General features: G+C 40.7%; 1 protein-coding gene across 7 annotated transcripts in view; it reads right to left on the bottom strand.

The window, feature by feature from the left end:
• Positions 1-25,916, bottom strand: part of LOC110336759 (E3 ubiquitin-protein ligase HERC2) — a 174,413-nt gene that overhangs the window by 24,128 nt on the left and 124,369 nt on the right. For 6 of the 7 annotated variants that reach the window (XM_021219818.1, XM_029537451.1, XM_029537453.1 and 3 more), the window contains exons 64-79: positions 25,216-25,360; positions 22,599-22,824; positions 21,437-21,605; positions 20,048-20,234; positions 19,308-19,448; positions 15,182-15,373; positions 11,585-11,738; positions 6,643-6,750; positions 4,956-5,087; positions 4,312-4,470; positions 4,104-4,222; positions 3,416-3,541; positions 2,807-2,962; positions 2,198-2,313; positions 1,911-2,109; positions 820-1,034 (exon numbers count right to left, since the gene is read on the bottom strand). In XM_021219818.1, the coding sequence (XP_021075477.1) occupies positions 820-1,034; positions 1,911-2,109; positions 2,198-2,313; positions 2,807-2,962; positions 3,416-3,541; positions 4,104-4,222; positions 4,312-4,470; positions 4,956-5,087; positions 6,643-6,750; positions 11,585-11,738; positions 15,182-15,373; positions 19,308-19,448; positions 20,048-20,234; positions 21,437-21,605; positions 22,599-22,824; positions 25,216-25,360 (2,544 nt within the window). The remainder of the gene's footprint in view (positions 1-819; positions 1,035-1,910; positions 2,110-2,197; positions 2,314-2,806; positions 2,963-3,415; positions 3,542-4,103; positions 4,223-4,311; positions 4,471-4,955; positions 5,088-6,642; positions 6,751-11,584; positions 11,739-15,181; positions 15,374-19,307; positions 19,449-20,047; positions 20,235-21,436; positions 21,606-22,598; positions 22,825-25,215; positions 25,361-25,916) is intronic. The other variant, XM_029537466.1, reaches the window with a different exon arrangement.

The raw sequence follows: 25,916 nt of genomic DNA, 5'->3' as shown, positions 1-25,916 counted from the left end.
CTCTGTGAGCACCAAGGAATGTTTCTTTCAACCATTTGGCGTGTTTGTTTAGGCTTCATATGTGACTGCCTTACTGGGTTCCACGGTCTCTGGGGTCTCTTTGTACATACAGCTCTCTCCTCCGTGGTGCTCCACATAGTCTACCTCTTTTGACCTCCTTAGATTTCCAGTTCTCTCCTCTCTAAACTACAGGATTTTGTCACCATCTGCCAGGGTCCCTCCTTCCTACTCTATGACTTGGGAACTGTCTGATGATATACTGGAGAAACTTTCTAAACTAGCCTTGTTTGTTTCCTACTTCTCAGGAAATTCTATATTGCTGTCTGATATTCCATGTCTTTTGGGTTGCTGTATATTTTGTCTGGTGTTTTTTAGTTATTTCTAAGATACACTTCCATTTCTACTTTGGGTAGTAGATGTAATAAACTTTTTTTAAAAAACAACTGAGTCTGGTTCCTTTGTTTGAAGAATGGTACCTTCTCTAGTATTCGTACCATCTCTTCTATACTCATAGTTTTAGTACCATGTAATAATACCCCAAATGTCAATGTGATTCACTGGACAGGAACAAGATGTTCAAAAGGATGCTTAGTATTCATAAAATCTGTAAGTAAAAACCTCAAGACTTAATGTTTCCCTCTTAGTACAAGAGTCATATGGGTAAGCCCACATGCAGTGACCAATTTCTGACAACTAAGTCATGAACATTCCTAATCTGAGCAGGTTAATGCACGTGTTCTAAAAAATAAAGACCAATACAGTGTGTCAGCATTAAAACAAACCAAAGAGAACACTGAAAACTGTATTTTCACACAATACCTTCTGTTGCCATGTCCCAACTTGCCATCTTCTGCCTCACCCCAAGAATAAACTTCTCCTTCTGAAGAGAGAGCAAGGCAATGTTTTCCTCCTGAGTTCACAGCAACTTTCTTAATGAACACATGCTGAATGGACTCTAGTAATGTTGGAGTAGACACTGACTCTGTCCCTCCAATCCCCAGTCTTCCACCGGCACCATAGCCAGTAGCATAGAGCTAAGATGAGAAAACAGATATATTCCCGTATTTAGTAGTTACCACAAAAAATTAGCATTCAATACATTTTACACCACAGAGAAAATTTTAACTAAAAGCCCCAAGTCACATGAAATTTTAAGATGTTATATACTGTTTGGAGAAGTGTTTTCCAAATATCTATGTGTAAAAGCTTTGGTTCCTAGGGTAGTGCTACTGAGAGAGAGTGAGATTTTTGACACGTGAGGCCTTTTAGAAGAAAATCCTATGAGTCGCTGGTGACACAACCACAAAGACATAACTGGAGGACTATGTTCCCTTTCCCCAAACCAGTCTTGTACCCCGATTTCCAACTGTAAGGATATAGCTTCCTTTCTCTTATCCAAAAGGAAAAAAATATATAAGCCTGCAAACTGAAAAGGAATAAAAATTCCCTTATAGATTATGGCTATCTCCAGATCCATGAGCTGAATTACAAAAAGAGTAAGATTGACAGACAGTAAGTGTTTTAATTTTTAAAAGTAATACAGCTAATGAATGTAGTATACTTCAAAATAAAAAACAAAGTAGCTAAAATATATCTAAATATTATACAGAATGTTTAAGATAGCTACCTGCTTTCTGCGCTACCATAATCATTCTTCAGATAGTATTTTAATAAAGTCCTTATACATACAAGAATCAAAAAAAGCTTGTCACAACCTTTTCAACCCTAACGAAGCATCTCAATATCTCTCTCTCTCTCTCTCTCTCTCTCTCTCTCTCTCTCTCTCTCTCTCTCTCTCTCTCTCACACACACNCTCTCTCTCTCTCTCTCTCTCTCTCTCTCTCTCTCTCTCTCTCTCTCTCTCACACACACACACACACACACACACACACACACACACTGTGTGTTACCTTCCCATCAGCTGTCACAGCGAACAGTGTCTGCTCTCCTCCAATTAACTGCACAGGTCTGAGAGTTGCAAGTGCTTCACATGGAGTGGGAACTTTTACTTTTGCACCCTCAATTCCTCCAAGCTGTCCCCTATGATTATGTCCCCACCCATAAATGGTTCCACTACCACCAGCAGAGAGAGTCCAGTCATCTGGTCGCCTATAGCAAACATTAAAAGATTTGATGTAAACAAACTTTGTGTAAAAACACTTATGTACAGCACTGTCTCTTAGTTCCGAAATAATACCTGTTCATCCACTGTACAAGTTGCTCATCTTGCTCTCTTTTAAAGATGCTGTGGCTTTCATGGAGAACATCCATACTCTCACTGTCTGCCATTAATTCACGAATCTTCTTAGCAACCTATGGAACAGTATTATGAAATAATAAGTCAAACAAATAAGTTGGATGTGGTGATTCACACTTGTAATCCTAACAAGGACAGTCTGGGCTACAGATTGAGCTCCAGTCCAGCCCAAGATACAGTGTGAGACCTGACTTACTCATTGTCCTTGCAAAAGAATAAAATCAGTTACAGTAAGAAGACAGGGTACTCTTTAAATGGTAATATGAAGTTATATCAACATCAACATAATGATTTTATACTTAGTACAAAAAATCAGTTTTATCATATCAACTCTTAGATGGTAAAAAAAAGTAAAGTCTATACCTATCATTATATCTTAGTTACTTTGCTAAAAATTAATGTTAATTGAAATTTACATGTTATAGTTCCTGTTTTTATCTATACGCTTCTTTATGGTGTTTCTTAGCAAAACTGTGTCTTTATACATTGGCATCTTTTTCATCATACATCTCAAAAGCAATTCCAAAAATTAATTAATTACACACACACCTCATCAAGAAACAGACGAGGTAACGGTGTTCTTTTGTCCAGGGCCACAGCAACACGGGAGGCCATGCAGTATCTTCGGAACCAAGCCCATTTATGGGTCTCTGCGCAGCAAGGGAGTGTGTCTAATTCCAGGTCACAAGCAAGAGCTACTAGCACCTGCAGTCAACAAAAAATTGGAAACACGGGGAGTCTTAGAAACAAAGCTAATATTTGAGAGAAGGCCACTGGCTACCATCCTGAGCTATGAGGACCCGTGTTCCCAAGCTCCTCACTTTCTCAGAGTGAGTTTCTAGGAAGACAACAGCTTCAGAAGACATAGGGACTCAGACCAACAACAGTTAGGGCATCCACATCATACAATAACTAAGAACATCTGTGTATCTCAAAGCATACACAGATGCTTTATATATATATATATATATGCAGCCTCTGGAATAAAGGTTTTGATCATATAACTACTTCCTGAGACATATTTCTTACAGTCCTTCAGTAATACTAAGGTCTGCTCCCAAACGGGTCTATGACACAACACCCTACCATAACAGCTCTCAGTGGCTCTCCCATCCAAAGAGCTATATATAACCACTTTAAAAATAAGTAAACTACTACCTTAAAGAATGGACTATGGAGCAGCTGTTTGCCACCTCTCACAATAGGATCTTCATACTCAAACTGCCTCTGCAAAGCTTCTGGAAGGCCTTTCACCAAAGCAGCAAGAGCACTGCCTGTAAAGCTCTTAAAAACAGCAAAACAATATTCAATTACAGAAATCCAGAATGCAAGTGAGCCCCAGGTTTGTTTTGTTGCTATAAGTAAAGGATTTTATATCCCCTAAAAAAAAAAAAAAGGAAATGAGTATTTAAATTCTCAACTTGGGAAAGGGTGTGTCTATAATGCAAAGAAAGTATCAACATTAAGAATGTTTGGTCTTAGTTTTAGTTAGCCACTCCCAGGGAATTTCCCTCTTTGGCATACAAATCTAGCTCATCTCCTATGGTTAGAAACAACTGGAATGGAACGTTCTCATTACAGCACAATAAAAGGGATATGGCCAATCAGGCTTGTAAAATCTAACACAGACCTATATTCACAGGGGTCAATACATAGACTTTAAAAATTAGCCCAGCTTGAACTTAGTATATTCAGCAGCAAAAAATAAAAAGGTCTAGATGTGACAAAGCTGCCTGCTAGGTAGGCAGAATTCCCAATTCTCCAGGCTGGTTTAAAGGTTTTAATGATTATAGCAGCACATTTATCCTGAAAGGGTCATAGGTCTAGAAACCGTAATGCTTCATACCAAAGCTCTGGTTTCCCCATCATTTTCTCCCAGTAGCCTGTTTATGTTAATTGACTGCCCAAATTCTGTGGTGAGCAGTCTCCTCAGTCTCTGAAGAGCCCACATTCTGTGGCTGGCAGCTGAAACAACACACAGGCAAAGTTTAGAATCTGGACTACTTTTGTCAACTTAGGTACACAGACAGGATGACCATGGAGGCAGCACTAACCTAGGGCGCTCAGCTGAGCACAGGCAGCCAGAGAGGCAGCAAGGCGGGGAACGATGCTTCTGTTGGAGGTGAGGTTGAGTCGGAAGTCCAGAAGACAGGTCACCAGGTCCATGGATGGACATGAGAGCACACAGCGATCCGAGAGGAGGTCCTTGGGGCCTGTGAAGAAGTCCTGCAAATGTCCCTATGTGATATGGTGGGGACCACCTCCTATGGACAAACTCACAAACTCAACTCCCACTGGAACACAGTATAAGGGAAGAACACAGCACTGCTATCTAAGTCCTAGAAGTCAAGCTTTTTGCTATTTTCTTGCTTGCTTGTTTTCCTGAACTGGGGATTGAACCTAGGACTTGTGCATGCTTTGCAAGCATTCTACCAGTGAGCAACTGTTTCCAACCCTGAGCCATGCTCTCCAATCTGACATTTAACTGTGAACCAAAAGCATTAGGAACCACAACCAGCACCAACTCCTAAGAGGTGAGGATGGGGCTAAGCACCTTGACAACTGGAAAGCTTAGGTGGCTCTTTGTCTGATCCTCTCCCCAGGTAGGGATTCTGTTTTTTTCCCATAGCAGAAGACAATCCTTAAATCACACAATGAGAAGTTTGCACTTCCTTGGGTGATAATCACAGCCTCTTACCTGCAGCTGGCATGATGGGATAAACTGTGAAGCGCCAGCCCCACCCATTCACAGACCCATCACTGATGAACTTCCACTTCAGCTCATCTCCGGGGATTCGAAGCTCACTCGACCAGTCAGACCATTCTCGACCTAGTGGAGGAAAGTACACACTGGAATTAAAATGACTCCACCATCTTATCTTGCTTTGCAAGACTCCCTAGCTGCAAAGCAGAACTGTTCACACCACTTCAGAAAGTCAGCAGGCTCCTCCAGCCCAAGACCTCTCAAGCTTACATTCATAGTGGGTTGAAGATATTCTACCTTTCCACAGATTTCTATTCAACCTCTGATGGAGTACTAGAGAACCTGAAGGCACACACAAACACACTTCCCCAAAAGAAGCTACTACCAAATGGGGAAATGATTATGTACACAACTGGGATGCACTGTGACAACTGCAGAGAGAGCAGGCCCACACCAAGGTAGGTTCTCAGAATGCTTCTGAGTATGGCAGGTAGTTAGGCAATAGCAGAAAGATCTAAAATTCCCACAAGGGGCATTTGTAAACAATTCAGCATGGCCAAGATAGGCTGTACTGAAGGAAGGAATGGAGCAACCCGGTCAGACCCAAGGATCTGTAGAGCTGTATAGCGGTCTCTTAAAAGAGCGGGAGAGACGGAGCAACTTAATGATGTAGAAGCATGAGGCAACAGCATACACGCAGCCTGCTGGACTTCCATCTCAAGGCAGTGAGACCAGCACGAATACTACTACTACTACTAGAACTCTTCTGACAGACATTTATCAAAATGCCAGACAAGCCATGTCCATCATCACTGTACCACATTAGAGCAAGGACTTAAGTGACACCATGCAACACAGTCATACTGCTTACTACATACTCTATGAGTGGTTAAGACAAAGACCACACGTAGCCCACAAAACCACATCCATTTACACACTTAGTCTTTCACAGGGAAAATTCCTCAGCTTCTATAAAAGAAGATGTACCTTAGTGGTAAAATGTTTGTCTAGCATGCACACAGACCCTGGGTTCAATACTCAGCACAGGGAGGCAAGAAACATATACACATACATACATACACACATTCATACATGCACGTGCACACTCACACACCTCCTTCCCCTTCCCCACTAAAAAGATCTGAAAAGACACACACACATGCATATCCATGCATTAACAACTCTACAATGTTCAAAGTTTAAAACAAGTTTATTAGACCACTCTTCCTGACCTCGGGGTGATCAGCAGAGTACACAGACCACACACTGTGCCTCACATCCACTGCACATTCTGTCTACCCTGCAGACACAGCACTCCATGAGCCAAACCCTTACTATCAGCCAGGCCAGAATTCCTTTACACTCTGCAGTATACCAACAATGCTATGTAGGCCCCAGTACTCTCACACACACATGGTTCTCCAACTGCCGGGACATCTCTCATGCCAGACACTCAATAACCCTCTCTGATAGTGGTATGAAGCACACATCACACAGATCATATCTTATTCAAAGTACTGGAAAGAGGAAAACAAAACCTACTGTTTTACAACTCATTACCTTGCTATACCTTCCTTAAAGTTCCCATGGAATGAAGCACCAGTATCCTGTCTTATGCTAACAACTCCTTTTATGGAGCACAAGTGAGGAGGACTGTCCCTACTTGCCCTCCCTTCTTCACCTGACCGCACCGACACAATCCTGTTGACACCATCCATGACAGTGAGAGGATCGTGGCGCCTCTCTGTGGAGCACTGCCGGTCAAACTCCACCCTGAGTCCTTCAGCACCTGGAGTATAAGCAAGCAGAAAACACAGTGGAAACTCCAGAGAGCAAGTGAAAGTCACCGTTCAGCAAAGCAGGAAGAGAGACCAGAACTGCATGTAGGAGCTGGGGAAGAACCAGCACCAAAATCACAGCCTGAGGTCGGCCATCTTGCCCAGCTCTAGCCCCCAACAGAAGGCTCAGCCCATGGACTAAAAGGCCAGAGAACCACCCCACTGGGCTGAGCTGTTCTGTTCTCTCACCTCCACAACAACTTTCATGCTGCAATTCTATCACCTGACCAACCATATTATGATGCTTAGAAGACAGTGCTAAGGGTGACCTTGAATGATCCCCTAAGTCTGTGTCATGGTTTGAATATACTTGGGCCAGGAGTATTTGGAGGTGTAGCCTTGTTGGAGTAGGTATGGCCTTGTTGGAGTAGGTGTATCACTATGAGGGTGTGGCTTTAAGACCCTCATCCTAACTGCCTGGAAGCCAGTCTTCTCCTAGCAGCCTTCAGATAAAGATGTAGTTCTCTCAGCATCTCCTGCACCATGCCTCCTGGATACCGCCATGCTCTCGCCTTGATGATAATGGACTGAATTTCTGAATCTGTAAGCCAGCCCCAATTAAATGTTGTCTTATAAGAATTGCCTTGGTCATGGTGTCTCTTTACAGCAGTAAAACCCCAAGATGGTCTGTATGTTACAAAATTGGTCACCCATTTGGCACGGTGAGAGGTGGGCAGGGCCTTATTGGAGGTCCTTAAGTTATTAGGAGTGTGCCCATGGAAAGGACTGTGAGACTGTGGCTCCTGCCTGTCTCTTTGCTTTTTGGCTGTGAGGTGAATGATTTGTGCTATACTTCCATGTATTCCCACAACATGCTGCTTTGTGCAAATGATGTGCGGCAACCTCCATAACTGCAAGGCAGAATAAACCCCTACATTTTATAAGCTGACTACGTTAAGTATTTTGTTATAGTGATGGAAAGGTGACTAACACAATCATGTTGTGTGAACTTTTGATTTATAGCCAAATCTGATGTAAACTGTGGGTTGACATTTTTGGTAGGGACAGACTTGTGCGACTGCCCCCTTTGGGGATTCTAGTGGTGGCAGAACTTGGCTGAATTACTGGACGCCCAGCTGGTATTTACTGAGAACTGCTTAGGGTAAATATTTGGTATCCAAAGTCTTTTAAGAACAATCAGGAGAGACCCTTGAAAAGGAATGGGACCTAAAGGAGAGAATGTGACTGGCCTTGTGCAGGACTTTAGATTCCACTCACAGTCACAGAGATACACTGTGCAGTTATTCATGGAGGATTGACAGCTCTGACTAATTTTTAGAGACATATGTGAATGTTGTGTGAGGGGACATAAGAAGTGAGTGGGAGGAAAACAAATTATACTGGACTGGCTCAGAAGGCCTGGAGTTACTAAGAAATTAGTAAATTTAGAACATATATTTGGTTATTAGATGGGTATGATGTGAGAAACAGGAGAGGAAGATAATCACATGATTTTTATTTAAGGTCCAGGTTGGAATAATTCTTGTTCAATTTTTATTGCATGTATGTGAGCATTATTTGTATGCATGTGTGGTTACTTGTCTGTATAGAGGACAAAGCAGATGCTGGTCTTCAGGCACTGCCTACTACGGTTTTTGATAGGGTCTGTCCCTGGCCTATACCTCATCAATTCGGCTAGGCTGGTTAGCCAATGAATTCCTAGGATCCACCTGCCTGTTTCCGCTGGCTGGAGTCCACTGTGCCCATTTCTTACATGGGCTGGGGACTGAGCTCAGGCCCTCCCGATGCCGCTGCAAGTGCTTTACTTTTCCAGCTGCCACTCTAGTGTTTAAGTTTCCTTTTCAGGTTGTTTGTTTGCTTCTTCTACTGGCTTTGTTGTTGTTGCTGTTTACTTGTTTTTGAGACAGGGTCTCACTATGTAGCTCTAGATGTCCTTAAATTCGCTATATAGACTAGGCTGGCCTCAAATTCACAGAAATCTACCTGTCTCTGCCTCCCAAGTGCTGGAATTATAAGCATGCACTACTATACCCCAGCTGGTTTTTGTGGTTTTGAGACAAAGTCTCACTTTGTAGTCCTGCCTGGCCTGGAACTCACAAGATTCATAGGCCTGCCTCTGCCTCTTCAGTGCTGGGATTAATGGTTTGTGCTACCATGAACATCGCTGTTTTTAAAATTCATCATGAAAGTGCAACAGATTAAAATTAAAACTAGACAAAAAAATACTTTTGCAAGCCCTACCTCCTCATTCTGAAAGTTCAATACTATGTTCTACACATTTAAAATGAACAAAATAAAGTATTAAAATTTTCTGTTAGAAAAAAACAAAGTTTGGGGTCATACCCCAACAGATAATGAACACTGGCCAGAAAGGTTCCACATACCACCATGACTGCCACCATCACCTCAAAACAATAGACAGAAAGACACAAGACAAAAAGGAGAAACAGATTAAAATTAGAAAACCAAAATATGTAAGTGTTAAAATTCACAAATAACTTACAATTTAAAAAAAAAGTCCAAAATGAAGACTTAAACCAGAAAAAGATGATTCAAAATATACAACCGAGTCCCAAGGAAGGAAATCGCCAGCACTGAACCCAAGACAGCCAACACAGAGATACCATCATGCCCTGAAAAGAGAGCTAAGTAGGGAGAGCATCACAAACTGATTCAAGAAAATGCTCTGAAAGAACACTGGCAGCGACAAGCTCACCCTGTATCTGTAAATAGTTCGTAGAGTGACTAAACATATACTCTAATACAATTTTTTTACTGCAGAAAAGCACAACAACTTAATAAAGGAAACAATAGCTTGCTCACACTTCTACAGATGAGTAAGTGATCCAAGAGCTTAACAGAAGAAAAGCAACCTTTCAAGTTTAAATGGCACACCTCTAGAGGACAAGACTGACCCAGGAGCTACAGAGGAGTTCACTGCATGCTCAGACAAAAGACTGAGGAAAGAACATTTAATGCAGTAAAATTCAGGCTATCGAGCCTAAAAGAAGCTGCTATAACTAAAGCTATCTAGCAAGATATGAAGAAGGGCAAGATTCTGTTACATTTTGTTTCTAGTAACTGACTCTGCCAATAATAGACATCCCAATTCTGTTAAAGATCTAACATGAAAAAAGAGATGCAGATCTGATGGATCAAGAGTAGTAAACATTGTGCATTTTAAAGTTGCAGTCTATAAGAAAGTCAAACATTGTGTTCGTCTATCATTGAAGCTCATTTCTGTCACTGAAGATGTTTAGAAATAGTGACAACACAGTGGCAATAAGTCTCTTAGCACCAATCTTGAAACCATGGCAATTCTAGGCAGAAGACAAACACACAAGACAACCCTAGAATTCTTTGCCACTGCAGACTGCATGGGAGCTACCATCAAACCACCAGTACCATTTTGCAAGCCATGTTGTCAACGAGTTCTTAATGACATAAACACACAAAAACTACACAGGCACTTTGGAAAAGTGACAGGGGAAGGAATGATTCATTCCCCTAAAACACAGTAAACATGAGGAAAGAATCAAGCCTGAATCCTGTCTCTTTCATGTAGATACTATCCCTAGGTAGTCATCTTAAAAGGTGGGAGACAATTTCTTTCTGAAGTATTCTAATTTAAAAAAAAAAAAATCAATTCAATTAGAACAATACTACTTGTCAACCCTCCACATCCAATGAATCAATAATCTTGGTGCTGAGCAGCAACAACAGCTAACATTTTAAGGAGCAATGAGTAGACAGTAGGTGCTTTACTGAGGTGGCAGAAATCAACAGTTTGCCAAGTGGATGAAACAAAGGCACTGAATCAGAAGGACCAGGCTGAGGAACAAGCTGAACTGTGGGCAAGTACAAAAGTAGATCTGGTACAAGGAGGGTAATTTCAGCCTCTTGACAGTCTCAACAGATAAACCATGTAGGAGAAGAAAGGAACAGTGAAGGGGGAAGGGAGGAAGAAACTAAAAATGTACAACTGAGGAACAGAGGCTGCCAAAATTGTACATCAGAGGTGCTCAACATCAGGATGACTTTACTTCACAGAATGTGGGGGCTGCTTCCAAACAGTTGGTCAGCTGACTTTAGACCTAGGTCTTAGTGAAGTCACATTCACCTGAGAGTTGAATTGTTAAATTTTTATTTGGCATAAGTTCCAGTTAGGTCCAGCTATCAACTTAACAAAGCGTAAAGTCTCCAAAGGGAATTCCAATAGGGGGTCAGATTGTCTTGACTGATGACTGATGTGAGAGGCCAAGCCCACTGTGGACAGCACTATCCAAGATGCAGATATATAAGAACAGTATTAGTGTAGAAGAAGCCTGACACTTTACAACTGTTATCAAGTATCATCATTCACACAAAAGTCAGTGATTGTGTGTAACTAGCCATTCAGCTTTTATCTGTGCATTGAAAATGTCTAGAAACAGCCCAGTAGCCAGGTCGGGGATATAAGAAAGCTAGAGGAGCACAAGCAAGTGAGCAAATCCACTCTATGGTTTCTACTTCAGTTCTTCACTCAATTTCCACCCCAACTTCCCTCAATATGGATTGGGACAGGGAGGTAAAGTCAAATAAACCCTTTCCTTTCAAGCTCCTTTTGGTATTGATTGGTGTTTATCACAGCAGCAGAAAGCAAACTAATACAGTGTAGCTTCTGTGTTGCATTGTATTTTACAAAGATTTTGGAAGAGGATCTAAAATAATCCTATGCCCTTATTTTTCATGAAAAGGAAATGACTGCTTCCCTGGAAGTAGCTACAAAACAGCCCTTCTACAGACAGTGGACCTTGCAGTCCATCCCAGGGCTGGTCCACATACCTGGTATCTTCACTGTACCACTGGTGGAGGTGTCATCTGTATAGGGATGGCTACTCTCTACCACCACAGGCTGAGAGGAAAGACGGCCACTCTGTGAGTCTGTGGCCACATCTTCTAACTCGGTGACACAGAGCTCCAACAACATGTCTGCCACCTAGAAAGGAACGGAAACATGAGTAAATGCCACCCCTGGGTCATTCATGCCCTACTCATGCTCATCCAGCTCTGTTTTTCTACAGGGAAAGGGTTGCAGAGTGAAGGACTTGGAGGAAAAACAGAACAACAACAAATACCCCACCAAGCTAAGGGGCTGGGGAAATGACTCAATAGTATGCAAGTATGTGGGCCTGACTTCAGAGCACCAGATCCCATGGAAAAAGCCAGGTATGGACATGCACACCTGCATTCCCAGTGCCTAGGAAGCAAAGACAGGCAGGTGGTTTCTTATCTTTCCAATCTATCATTGAGCTCCGGGCTAAGAGGTGGTGTCTCAAAACACAAGTGGAAGACTAATCAAGAAAGACACCTGACATTGACTTCTAGCCTCAACACAAGCAAGTGTGTATGTGTGCCCATAAACAGATATACAAATACACACACAGACACACACAAGAAAGAAAGGAAGAAAGAAATGAAAGAAGGAAGGGAACTGAGTTAAGAAACAGGTTTTATTTTAGACCTGGTTTCCTTACATATAAAATCAAGGCACAATAAAGGTACTATGAGAATTAAAACTATCTATCCACAGGAAAGCATTTGGAAGGAACCTCACACAAAACACACTCAGTTAAGGCCAATTCATAAACTGAAACACCAGTGATAACAGTCTCATCTACACTTGGACAAGATTACTTCTTGGTGAGAAGAGTCAGCCTAGGGGACAAAAATAATATGAGAAAGAGCAAAAATTTGATGATAATGACCAAGATTCCAGAAAGCATCAGGGGTCAAGTTGGGTCAAAGGGCAGGAACCAGGAACAACCAAACCACTCAGGCCCATCTATGGCAGAGGGAGTATCTTAACACAGGCTCCATCATGTTGAGCCAGATAGATGGCTCATTTTACAAAAGTACTTGCCATGTAACACTGACAAACTGAGTTTGATACCTGAATTCCATGCAAAAATAGAAAACAAGAAATTACAAACTGCTCTATGACTTCCACACATATACATGTCATGCTACCTTTTACACACTAATAATAAATAAAATTTAAAAATTAAAAAGGCATGAATATGAGCAATATTGTCAGTCCCCAAATTTAGCATACAAAGAAAAAAATCCCACTTTCAGTTTTCTAAGATTATTCTTCTCTATTTCCCTCATGCTTAGATTACAATTTAATTTAATAAAGTTACATTAGTGGGGCTGGAGAGATGGCTCAGTGGTTAAGAGCACTGACTGCTCTTCCAGAGGACCTGAGTTCAATTCCCAGCAACCACATGGTAGCTTACAACCATCTGTAAAAGGATGCCCTCTTCTGGTGTGCCTGACTACAGCAACAGTGTACTCATATAAATAAAATAAATAAATTTTTAAAAAAAAGTTACATTAGTGACGTGATATCACTGCCACATAGGCACAGTTATATAAATTAATTTATGAAACCCAAATATTACATAAGGATAAGACATCAAGTATCCATCTCACCTCTGCAAGGACAATTTAAAGATGATTGCAACTGTTAGCATGAACCACTGAGTTAAATTCCTAGGACCCATATAATGAAAGTAGAGAATTAATTTCTTCAGACTGCCCTCTAATCTCCACACGTGTATCATGACACACACATAATAAATAATATAAATTTTCATAAACATTATAATAAAAAAACTTTTAAAGAAATCATTTGAAATAAAAGAAGACTATAAATAAACCCAAATGCATATAAGAATTTAGAATAGAATAGTTTTCAAGTCACTGGATGAATTATTTCACAAATATTGTTGGGGCCACTGCTTTGCCACATATTAAAAAAATTAAGCTGAACTACTCAATATTTTATTCTTTATATTAGGATAAAATGCAGATGGCTGAAACTGTAAACATAATAAATGAAATCATAAAGATGCTCAGGAGAAAAATCAGGAAAATTTCTTTAAAACAAAGGAATGTATTATTATTAATGACATGTATTTTTAGCATATTGTCAGAAGATAGACATGAAAAATATTAGCAGATTTGTCTACCTAAAAATGAGAATTCTTGTATGGTAAAACAATATTGGCCAAATATATAAAAACAAACTAGAGACAAAAGTATACAGAAAGACTTATTTATTCAGTAAGAATAAGATACACAGGGCTGCAAGATACAATTTGCAAAACACAAGAAAACCAAGAAGAAGGAAGACCAAGCTGTGGATACTTCATTCCTCCTTAGAATAGGGAACAAAATACCCATGAAAGGAGTTACAGAGACAAACTTTGGAGCTAAGATGAAAGGATGGACTATCCAGAGACTACTCCACCCAGAGATCCATCCCATAATCAACCACCAAACCCAGACACTATTGCACATGCCAGCAAGATTTTGCTGAAGGGACCCTGATATACCGGTCTCTTGTGAGACTATGCCAGTAAACACAGAAGTGGATGCTCACAGTCAGCTATTGGATGGAACACAGGGTCCCCAATGGAGAAGCTAGAGAAAGTACCCAAGGACCTGAAGGGTCTGCAATCCTATAGGTGGAACAACAATATGAACTAACCAGTACCCCCAGAGCTTGTGTCTCTAGCTGCATATGTAGCAGAAGAGAGGCCCCTTGGTCTTGCAAACTTTATATGCCCCAGTACAGGGGAATGCCAGGGCCAAGAAGTGGGAGTGGGTGGGTAGGGGAGCAGGGTGGGGGGAGGGTATAGGGAACTTTCAGGATAGCATTTGAAATGTAAATAAAGAAAATATCTAATAAAAAAGTAAAAAATAAAAAACAAGATACACAAGGGCTGGTAAGGCAGGTTCTTGTCACCAAGTCTGATGACTTGAGTTCAATTCTTTAACTATATGGTAGAAGGAGAAAGAAAACAATTCCTACAAAATGTCTCTCTCTCTCTCTCTCACACACACACACACACACACACACACCAGACAGAGAGAGACACAGAGACACAGACAGACAGAAAGACAGACAGACAGACAGACACACACACACACACACACACACCACAAACATAAGCTAAAAAGCATATAATAAAAATAATGGTTTTGTTTTTAAAGTCAGTGGTTAAGAGCACTTACTAGTCTTGTAGGAAACCTAAGTTTAGTTCCTACTGTTTACATGGTAGCTTAGAGCCATCTGTAACTCCAGTTCAAGGGGATCCAAAACCCTCGTCTGGTCTCCTCAGGTACCATGTATGAACATGCTATGCATATACACTTGGGCAAACACTTATAAGAAACAAATCTTTCTTAAAAGAAAAGATAAATCAGCCCTAGATGGATAAAAGAAAGCACTGGGAGAACTGGGATTCACTTTGTTTTAAAGAACTGCTTCTAAACCTCTGTCTATGGAGCCATCTAGGATGAGACCATGTGTGATAAACAGTGATTCTTGCAGAGAAAGCTGGCCTCACATCGTGTGCATTCCCCATCACTCACCTGTGGGTAGGCAGTGCCCATGCCGGACAGCACAGCAGAAAGCACTTCCCTGCCCCTGTCTCCAGCCCTGCTGCACACTGACAGCTTGAGCAGCTCCACCACCACCCGGGTGTCATCAGGGATCAGCAGACTGGTGAACTCATCCAACGACTGGGGCTCTGGGCCTGATGTTTTATTTTGGCTTTCAACATCCTAAATGAATTGACAATCCACAGTTAAAACAGAGAATGAAGTATGGAGAGATAAAAGTCCTGGAGCCCAAAGGACCCATTAGGAATGGGGAAAGAACATTAAAAACCAGACTAAGACATGATTGATCCCAATATCCAGCATCCACCAAGGAAAAATGCCTTGCCATTATGCCCAGGCAGGCAGCATACCATGTGAGCGAGAAGGACGTCGTGCCATGTGAAGCCTACCCATTCATCAGATTTCATATTACAACTTTCATCTGGATCTCTAACATATCATTCACACCATCAACATTCCTCAGGGTCCTTGGAAAATAATTTTTTAACATTTTCAGATAACACTTATAATTTTTTTCATTCCTTTACTACTAGGGAGTAGAAGGCCTGGGTGAATATGTGCTGTTGACATGAGCACAGCCATTTCAAGCCTCAGACCCTGGGAAAATAGCAAAATGTCACCCCCAGGAAAGTGAGGCTCAGAGGGCTTCCCTTCTGGCCCTTAAGTTGTTGTGTGTGCAGAAAATATCCACCATAGCTTTTTTCTTTGGGATGTTTAAGGCCTGCAGACTGCTTCCCTACAGAGACTGCTCCTGCTGAGGCTGGCTAAGTCTACACTGTCCCCCTGATCCAGCTGTATGCAATAACTCCTCGTCCTTGTTCAGCTGTGTGCAGTAGCCCCTCCTCCTTATTCAATTCTATAAAATAAATACACTGAGCTTCCAGGATGCTGTGGCTTCTCCATGGAGAGGGCAGTCCACTTAGCCCCAGCTTTCTGTGTTTCTGTGTGTTTGTCTTTTCTTTATTCCCTCGCTGTCACTGTCTGGTCCACACTGGGAGCCTTGCAAGGATCCAACATTTTACTTTCCACTCTCATTGCATCAGCTAAAACATAGCCTATCTACTCACATTTTCTCCTTTTAAAAAGAAAGCCTCTGCTTATTTGCTGGGAGTCGCTTCTTCATTACTGAGCCCTCCCAAGGCCCTAGTCTGTGAAGGTACCTCATCTGGATCAGCTGTCCCTGCCTTATTTTCAGCACATTAAGAGTATCTTATAGGTCAGACATGGGCAATACTCATAAAAAGGACAAAGGGACACCAGCCATCAAAGCTGAGGTAGGACACTTCTATATTCAGCCTAAACATTATGTGAGACAAAGGCAGAAACTAGCTCTGTGTCTTCCCTGGGCAGAATCAGACTCAATAAAGAGTGGGACCCAAAAGATTTTCCACTCCTCTGCTTTTGTCATCTCACTAAATTAGAACAACAGAAATGAAAACAGAGACATCAGCCAAATCTCTGACTCCTGGGACCAGAGAGTAAGCATACATTAGAAATGATGATATTCCAGAATGATAGCAAAAGCAGCCAGGAGAGTATTTAACTATTAATACATAAAATATCTTTAGTCTTAAAATGCAGAAGTAGAAACCTAACAATATATGATGAGGAATATATATATGTCTGGATTGCTGAAAAATAAAGTATTGGCTACATACCCTTAAATATAAATTATATACCAACAGGAAAATTACCTTGCTGTAATTCATGATAAGAATTTGAGGATATAATCTGGAAACAGCCTGTGTCTCACTGTAGTAAGGGAAGCATGGCATCCTCCTTCTTAAAAGCAAAAACTATGCCATCTTCAGGATAATTTAAGCATTAACTCATAACTGAAGACTGCCAGAAACAAAAACTGATTCTAGACTGAACTTAAGGTGACTTTCTAATTACACAGTGGGCTGTGTGTCACCTTTACAGATGCAGCATGTTTACAGAACATGCTTCCTGTCAACAGTGACTATGGAATGAATCAAGGAATTCTATCATAAATAAAAACCATGTATATCTGTCACTAAGTGGGATAGCTGACATAATAGAGCATGTGAGTAAGGTAAGGTAACCTGCTATAATACGTGTATGACGCTGGGTGATGGGGCTCCTGGTGCAGTAGATCAAGTGAGGAAGTCCAGCTAGCTTTGAAATTGGGGTGGCCACAGTCACACAGAGGAAAGATGTACTTTTGAGTACCAGTGCCTGTGGCACAAGAAAATATGCCTGTAAGTATGTAGGTGGCAGCCAGCACAGAAAGCTGGCTATTTATGGGGACTAGACTGAGATGGATGACACACCCTGTTTTTTCATGTTTATAACTTCAACTGCCCCCCCAACACACACAAACACACACACACACACACACACAACTTATTTCTTAATTCTATCACAACAGTGATGAAAAGAAATACTCAAAGACTTATGAGAGAAAACTTGGCCCTAAACAATGACAGAAATAAATAGCTCACTTAAATAGACTAGAAACAATAACAAAATAAAACAATAACATAATAAAATCTGTAACAATATAAGAAAAGCAGACAGACATAAACCAACCAACAAGACATCCAAGTAAAACAGCAGATTAGAAACCCTATCTGTGTGAATGGATTTCAAACAAACAAACAAACAAACAAACAGTCTGTAAGAGACAGAGCTAACAGAATCAAGCATTGGTGGGATTTCTCTCTTTTTTTATTAGATATTTTCTTCATTTACATTTCAAATGTTATCCCCAAAGTCCCCCATACCCTGCTCCTCAACCCACCCACTCCCGCTTCCTGGCCCTGGCATTCCCCTGGACTGGGGGCATATAATCTTCGTAAGACCCAAGTCACCAATGCTTGGCTGCACCAGCCTGCTCACATGAGGTCAGGCAGCTACAGGCGCCAGGAAAGTGGTTCTATCAGTGGCGCTGCAAAAGCCAGAGAGACTGTCCAAGTGCAGTATGTGCATGCATGCAGAGAGAGGCCAAGAAGGGAGTGGCTGCTCTGCTCACAAAGAAATCCTGCCAATGCTTCTTTCTGTTTTCTTTACCTCCATTTCTTACAGGAATTATTGTTTGTTTGTTTGTTTGTTTGTTTTAGGGACAGGGTTTCCTCTGTGTAGTCCTGGATGTTCTGGAGCTCACTTTGTAGAACATGTTGGCCTTGAACTTACAGAGATCCACCTCCTTCTACCTCCCAAATTCTGGAATTAAAAGCATGCACCAGCACCACCCAGCTAGAAATTTATTTAAAATCTTATTTTTTTAAAATCACACAGATATGGCTTCTAATCTACCATTCTACCAGGATGTCTTATTGTCTGCCTATATCTATCTGTCTCTGTTATTGTTACAAAAAAGCAAAATTATGTGGTGCAGATATCCTGATATGTGCACTAAAGATCATCATAGGATGGTGAGCTTTGCACACTATCTCAGAGCCTCAGTCACAAAATGCCCAGTATATGGGAAGAAACAATATTACAAAATAGCCAAGACAAGGGTATAATTTACAGGCAGGAGGCCTTAGGCTAGGGACTGGCAGAAAACAGAGTCCAGTCACAGAAATCTCTCATCTAGGAGGATACTCACAAAGCAACCTCACTGACAACACTGCGCACTGACACAAGGCACACCCACACATCTGTGAGAGGACACTGACTGAGGTTAGAACCCTAGTTTCATCTTATTGATCTCTTAAGTTTTACTTTTTATTATTAACATTTTCATTCAGCTGTTGTGATTTTAACTTGTATCTCAACGAAAAAGGCTTTTATGGCCATCTTTTCTTTCTCTATACCTTCTCTACAACTTTCTCAAACACTTTCTCAAAATCTCTAGCATTTTCCTTCTCACTCTGGCTTTCCTTTCTGCCACTTTTCTTTTATCTTCATTTCCCTACTTAAATGCTGATATGCCTATTTTTTTTTTTAAAAAAAAAAATCTGTAAACTGTATTTTTTCCAACTAGATTACTAATGTCTTTGAACTTTACAGAGAGTTTCTGTGACTAATATAGGAGATACGGCATGTTCTAGCTCTAAATATGACTCCTAACTTTTGAATACATTTAAGGCTATTTTTCATGTGAAGTCAAAGAAGAATGTTTCCTGACCTCTTTGGTTTTAGTCATGGTTTCTGCAATGATGCTGGCAGCTCCTGGGTCATCTGTCACTGGGATAAATGGGCGAGAGGAGGCTGAGGGAGCAGACGGTGTCACTGCAGAGGGGGTCACAGCATCCTCAGAGGAGACGATCTGATTGGAGAATACACAAGAGGAAATGTTTAGGAAGTTCAGCTATATGACACACAGATACTGAAAGCACTTTGGAATAGTCCAGTGCTCACCTCACCTAGCAACCCTAGTGAGCCAAAATAGCCCACAAGAACATCAGGACCCACAAGTTAGACTATACTGAGTTTACATCTCTCTAAGGAGTCTTTTTCCCAAACAGTTAACAAATTCTCTTTCTGACTTTTTACATTTCAGAATTCTACTGGATGACTTTTTGTTTTTGTTTTTTCGAGACAGGGTTTCTCTGTATAGCCCTGGCTGTCCTGGAACTCACCTGGACCAGGCTGGCCTCGATATCAGAAATCTGCCTGCCTCTGCCACCCGAGTGCTGGGATTAAAGGCATGTGCCACCACGCTCAGCCTGGATGACTTTTTAAAAGAATAAATCTATTTTCATTTCAACACTAAGAAATCTCTTTAAATAGAATATATTTTACTAAGTCAAGCTCAAAATCAAATAACAGACACAAAAATGAGGTGACAGAAGAAGTAGGGTTTCCTAGACACAGAAAAACCACCTTTCCCTTCAAATTCAACATTGCTTTAAGATTCCCTTTTACCTCTCTCTTTTCTTGCCACAGATTTGGACTCAGTCTGTCCTCAAGATCAGCAGCCAGCATGCTGTCCTCCACATTCATGGGACTGACCATTGCTGAACCATCAGAAGCAGGTGCTGAGGAGGAGAATGAGGGGCATTCCACTGGGGCAAGCATGCCGGCCGGCATCAAGGCTCCAACCACTGCATCTCTATCAGAACAGAAAGTCAGGGTTGTGGTGATCCACCCTTTCATCTGGGTACCATAAGCAGCAGCAGGATAGGTCAAGTGCTCACTAAAAGTATGTCTTCATTTTTATAGAATACGTACAAATGAGTTTTAGAAACTACTGTGCATTATTAACCAGATAGCCAACTGCTCTAAGCTAAAATGTATATCCCAATCTTTTTTATAAACATAAGACACACAGTAGCATTACAGTTCACAATGGAATATGTATATTAAACTATGATTTTATAGGACTATATCAACTAGAAAGTCCCCAGTGAGCTTAGTTTACAGGCATATGCTCCTTATAACCTTACTATAATGTGTTTCTGGGAATATAGCCTCATTGTTATACTACACAGCACATGGTAATACTTAAGCAACAAGAGTATCTAATCTAAAGCCAGAGCACCTGTTGGGTTGCTGTTGGAACTTGAGGAATAGATGATGTTTAATAACAAGTTGATATAATAATCAGCAAATTAACTGTCCCTTCCATGTCTGTTTTTGGTGTTGCTCTTAAGCTATATAAGCACAACTATCAGATCCACATCCAGGACACATTAACTAATTGATTAACTCACTTAAGTTTTGCTATGGTTTGGACTATCCCCCAAAAGACCATGTGGTAAAGTCCTACTACCCAGCTATCACTACTGGGAGGTGGTGAGGCTTGTAAGAGATAGAGTCTAGTGAGTGTCCCTGGGTCAGCAGAACATGTCACTGAGGGGACTGGAACCTTCTGACTGTGAAATGAGAAGGTTTTGCTCTGCCTCAGCATCCCACCATGATACCAGAGGCCAAAGACAGGAAAGTGACTAAAACAGGCTCCGAGATCACAGCAACAAATGAATATGTACAACAGCAAGTAAATCAAAGAATAATCTTTTAAACATCACCATACATTATCAACTCATTCTTTCTCTTCCTTCATACTGATATAGAATTATCAAAAAAAAACTGAAAACATCCTTAAACTTGACTATCTGATTCATATTTCAATACTCAGTTGGGTTTTATTATAAAATACCAAGATTCCAGAAATCACCAATAAATGTATGTGACTTGCAACTCATAGCACTTAACACAGTAACAACATTCATGTAAACATCTGGCCAAGTAAAATATTACAAAGCCATGAAGTTTACATAATGGCAGGATTTACAAGCCAAGACAGCAGCCTACCTGGCATACATGATCTGCAGTGCTGTAAGGATGTGAGATAAGGCCTGCTGCTTGGCCAGGTTTCCTTCCAGTGACAGGAGGATCTTGGCAAGAGAAGGGCGATTAGGCTTACAGTTATTTGCACCACTTATCTTATTGCTGGAAGAAGAATCAGCATCCGAAGGGACACCTGAAATAGGGAAACAAAAATCGAAGATGTTTTTAAAATCAGAGATTGCTCTTTTTCTATGGTTTGAGCATTTATGTTATTTTGAAAAAAAGGAACCACAACTGCACTTTGATATTTATGAAGCGCCTGCTCACATCATCTAGGCTGAAAACCCTGTAATTCAAAATACACTGGAAGTTCTCAAAAGGCTCTCTCCTTGGCAGCCAAAATCTCAGCACAGATAGGGGAGGGGCTTAAGAAGTTCCTCCCACTGTTGAACTTAGGAGTGAAAGAGTTTGATTTGCTGACACTTCAAAATCATAGTCCATCACTGATGAAAGTCAGGGTAGGAATGGAGTCTGGAACTTGAAAGCAGGAACTGATGTAGACCCCATGGAGGAACATTGCTTAATGGCTTATTCCTCATGGCTTACTCAGCGTGCAGAGCCACCTACCCAGAGTTGCCACTACCCTTAGTGAATTAGACTTGTTGGAATGGGTGGCAGCATCAGGCATGTATTTCAGTGCACAGGGCCCTGGGTTTGATGCCCAATGCTAGAACCCCAAAGGGTGGAAAGACAAATTCAGTACACCACCATCTAGGAAACAAAGACTTTGAGATCTTGGATAAGAAGCGTATACTGATCTAGAGGGCAGCCTCTGCCCCAGAGACATGAGGAGAAATGGTGTAGAGTAACATTTGTAACTAGACTCAGCCTCAGTACCTACTTTCCTGTTTTCAGCTTTACCAATTTCTCTTCTCACCTTCACTAGTTCCCACTTTGTGCATATTTTAGGTTATTTTGATTTGCTAAAATGAATGCTATAAAGTCTTTCTTTTTTTAATGTATACTTTTATGACTTTACCTCTTAGCATTTCTTTAGACACTGAAACATTGATTTATTAATATCATATGATAACATTGGTATGACTGTATTTCTAAAATTTTAATAAGTATGACAATGAAAAAATTTACATAAAAACTTGCACAATGTTTATAAATTTTGTGTTACCTAAGTAAGAAGCACCTAGTGGGTCTCTTGCAGTCTGGAAGAGGACAGGCTCATGGACAGATGGTGTGGCTACATCCACTGTTGTCCATGCTACACTATGTGATGACCCACAAGCCACTCGAGTGATCTTCTGGCCTTCCAGGCCTTGCACAAGTGTTGGCTTTCTGTTAACTGTGGTTGTGCCATTGCCTTGTTGGCCATGGTCATTGTCCCCCCAAGCATAAACCTGTTAAGGGGTAAAGAATTTATGTTTTTCAAATTCACATAATTTTTAAACACTTACTTGAAAATGTATACAACACATGTCTTAGTACTTGAAAGAATTGGACTCTTAAAGATAAAAATCACATACAACGTGTCCAGAGAACATGAGGACATATAGTTCTGAGGAAAAATCAACTATGAAAATGCTTCCCAATAACTATAAATACTTAGTATTATTCTAATTAATTTAATTTTTTTTAGATGGGGGATGCAGGGCACATCCTTGCTCCTTGCTTTGACTAAGTACTATAACTCTGCCATACCATAAATTATAAAGAAAAATAAAAATACCATGCTCATTTTTCAAGTAATTTGCTTTTTAGGTTTTATAGTCATAAAGAATAATTCACTTCTGACTAAACAGTAATATCCTAATTTCACTTTCATAAACCAAATTTAAAATATGGCTCGATGGGCTAGTAATAGTATATTCTTATCAAAGCAACAAAATTAGTAATATATATCAAATACTGTGTATTTCCAAAATAAAGTGGATGTAACTTCTCTCATGGAGGTACAGCCTCTATCATGTAAGTATATCCTCCCATTGTGTAGGTTCAGCCTCTATCATGCATCAAGTTTTTCTACAGTAGAAACTGCTAATAGCTTAGAGGTAGGAATAACTTTCAATGATAATATTTATATTCCAGCATGGACTTCAGAATGGAGAGGAGATTTGCAAAGGCCCCCAACCCAACCTGTGCTGACAATATATCAGTAAACAAGATGACCACCACTCTAACAGATCTCCAATATTAGGCTGGTACAAAACAGATTACAGTTTTGGAGCATACATTTTAAATCATGTAAGTAGGTCAAAAGAAGTATTTATTAATCAAAATGGAAACCATTATAATCAATAAATTCATTTTTGCCAATGAGAAATAAGTCTGTTTCTACAATAAGCTTCAGGATTTGACAAACTCTTAGAAAGTATTTTCCATATCCCATTGATTGTGGAAAGTATTTCCCCTGTAAGATGTTGGGAACAGTGGCAGATGAGTGGTGAGAGATCTGGTGCATATGGTGGATGAGGCAAAAGGTCACAGTCCAACTAGTTTAACCTTTGATTCACGGGTTGAACAGGTGGCTCATGCTATTGATTTACTGAGCATCCTTCTCAGATGCAATGATTTGGGCAAGATTCCGAAAGCAGTAATGGGTCAGATGAGCAGCAAACCATCAACAATGACGATCGCCTTTTCAGGCTTTACTCTGTGCAAGTTTTGCTTTGGAAAGTGTTTCTTCTCTGTCCAACTACCAAGCACATCACAGCTGGTTGTTCTAAACTATCCACTTTTCATGGCATAGCACAATCTAATCAAAAAAACAGTTCAATTGTTCATAAGAGAAGATAACAATGCAAAACTTTCTAATTTACACCAAATACTGAGTGACTGTTTAATGGTCCAAGCTGAGCTACCTGGCAATATCCTATGTAGCCCTATGAAACACCCTCCATGACTGTTGTCACTTGGTCACTTGTCAGCTCCTGATGCTCGGCCACTATGCTTCCCACCTTGAAGGCTTTCCTCTCAAAATATATGGAGTCAGAACTGATTGTCTATTGTTAACAGTTCCTGGGTGAAACACACTGCTGATTTTGTGAATTGTTGCCATTGCTTTATGACTCATTTTAAACTTAAAAAAGTCACTCAAATTTGTTTTGTTTTGTTTTGGTCTAATATCATTTTAATAGTTTAATATAAAGACAACTAATAAGTCATTAGCAAAGAAAAAAACTCAAAAAGCAAACAAACAAAAACCTCACATATTGAGAAATATGCATTAAAGTGATGCATAATAGGGGCTGTCGATATGACTCAGCAAGTAAAAGTCCTTGTGGCCATGACTAGGGACCTAAGTTCAATCTCCAAGACTCATATGGTACAAGGAGAGAACGAACTCCACAAAGATGTCCTCTGACTTAAACCTGTGTGCACACATACACACAGACAGGCAGACATAAACATACTCATAAATAATTATTAAAAAGTATTCATAATAAACCATTTACTTAAGAATATATTTCAGTATCAAACAGCAAATTTCAACAATTCCATTGCACTAACCTAATATTAAAACTCATTCAAGCATCTCAGGAATTTAGAGGTATTTTTTGTTTTTATTTTCTTGGTGAGGCATGCAAAAATGTGGCCCAGGCTGGCCTGCAACCCACTATGTAACCTAGGCCAGCCCTCAACTAGCTAACCTCCTGCTCCAGACTTCCAAATGCAGGAATTATAGACATATACCAGCATACCCATCTGATTTCTCCAGTTTTGACAAGATAAGGGGTGTAACCCAATGAGCATTCAAGAGGGCACCTTACCACAGGCCACTAGAGCCTTACCTGCCCTGAGTCTGTGACTGCTAGGCAATGCAGGGCTCCAACTGCCACATGCACAATCTTTTTCCCTCTCAGTCCTTCAACCACCTGTGGCTTGCGCACATGCACATCAGAACCATGGCCCAGTCTGAAGTAGTCGCCCTTCCCCCTGAGAGGAAAGCAACATGTCATTACATGGTTCCAGTTTGGCAATGCTATACAAGGAGACTTTCACTGCCACATATCTTCTAGAAAGGAGTGATAATGTCATACACAGTACTTAAGGTCCTCCAACTCTAAAACTACATGCCATATCCAAATTAACTCATGAACTTGGCCAGTAAGATATTTCATGCTGTAATATGTCTTACAATAGCTCAGTTACTATAGATTTCATTGTTTAGAACAAATAAAAAAGAATAGAGAGCACTGCAAACCCTGCTCCCAAGTGCTGTCTGGTACGTATTTCCGAGGTGCTAACTGTCTGACATGCCATCTAAGAATGGTCTGGGCACTCAACTCTTCACACTTTTTAAATAAAAACAGCTTTCTCTTGCACGAGTGCGCGCACACACACACACACACACACACAGAGGGAGGGAGGGAGGGAGGGAGGGAGAGAGGGAGGGAGAGAGAGAGAGAGAGAGAGAGAGACATTTTTCGAGCACCAAATGAAGTTAGAAGTCTGTTTTGCACAGAAGTGGATGCTCACAGTCAGCTATTGG

Source organism: Mus pahari, chromosome 1 (assembly GCF_900095145.1).
Source record: "Mus pahari chromosome 1, PAHARI_EIJ_v1.1, whole genome shotgun sequence".
NCBI lineage: Eukaryota > Metazoa > Chordata > Mammalia > Rodentia > Muridae > Mus > Mus pahari.
This window is presented reverse-complemented; position numbering and strand designations above follow the sequence as displayed.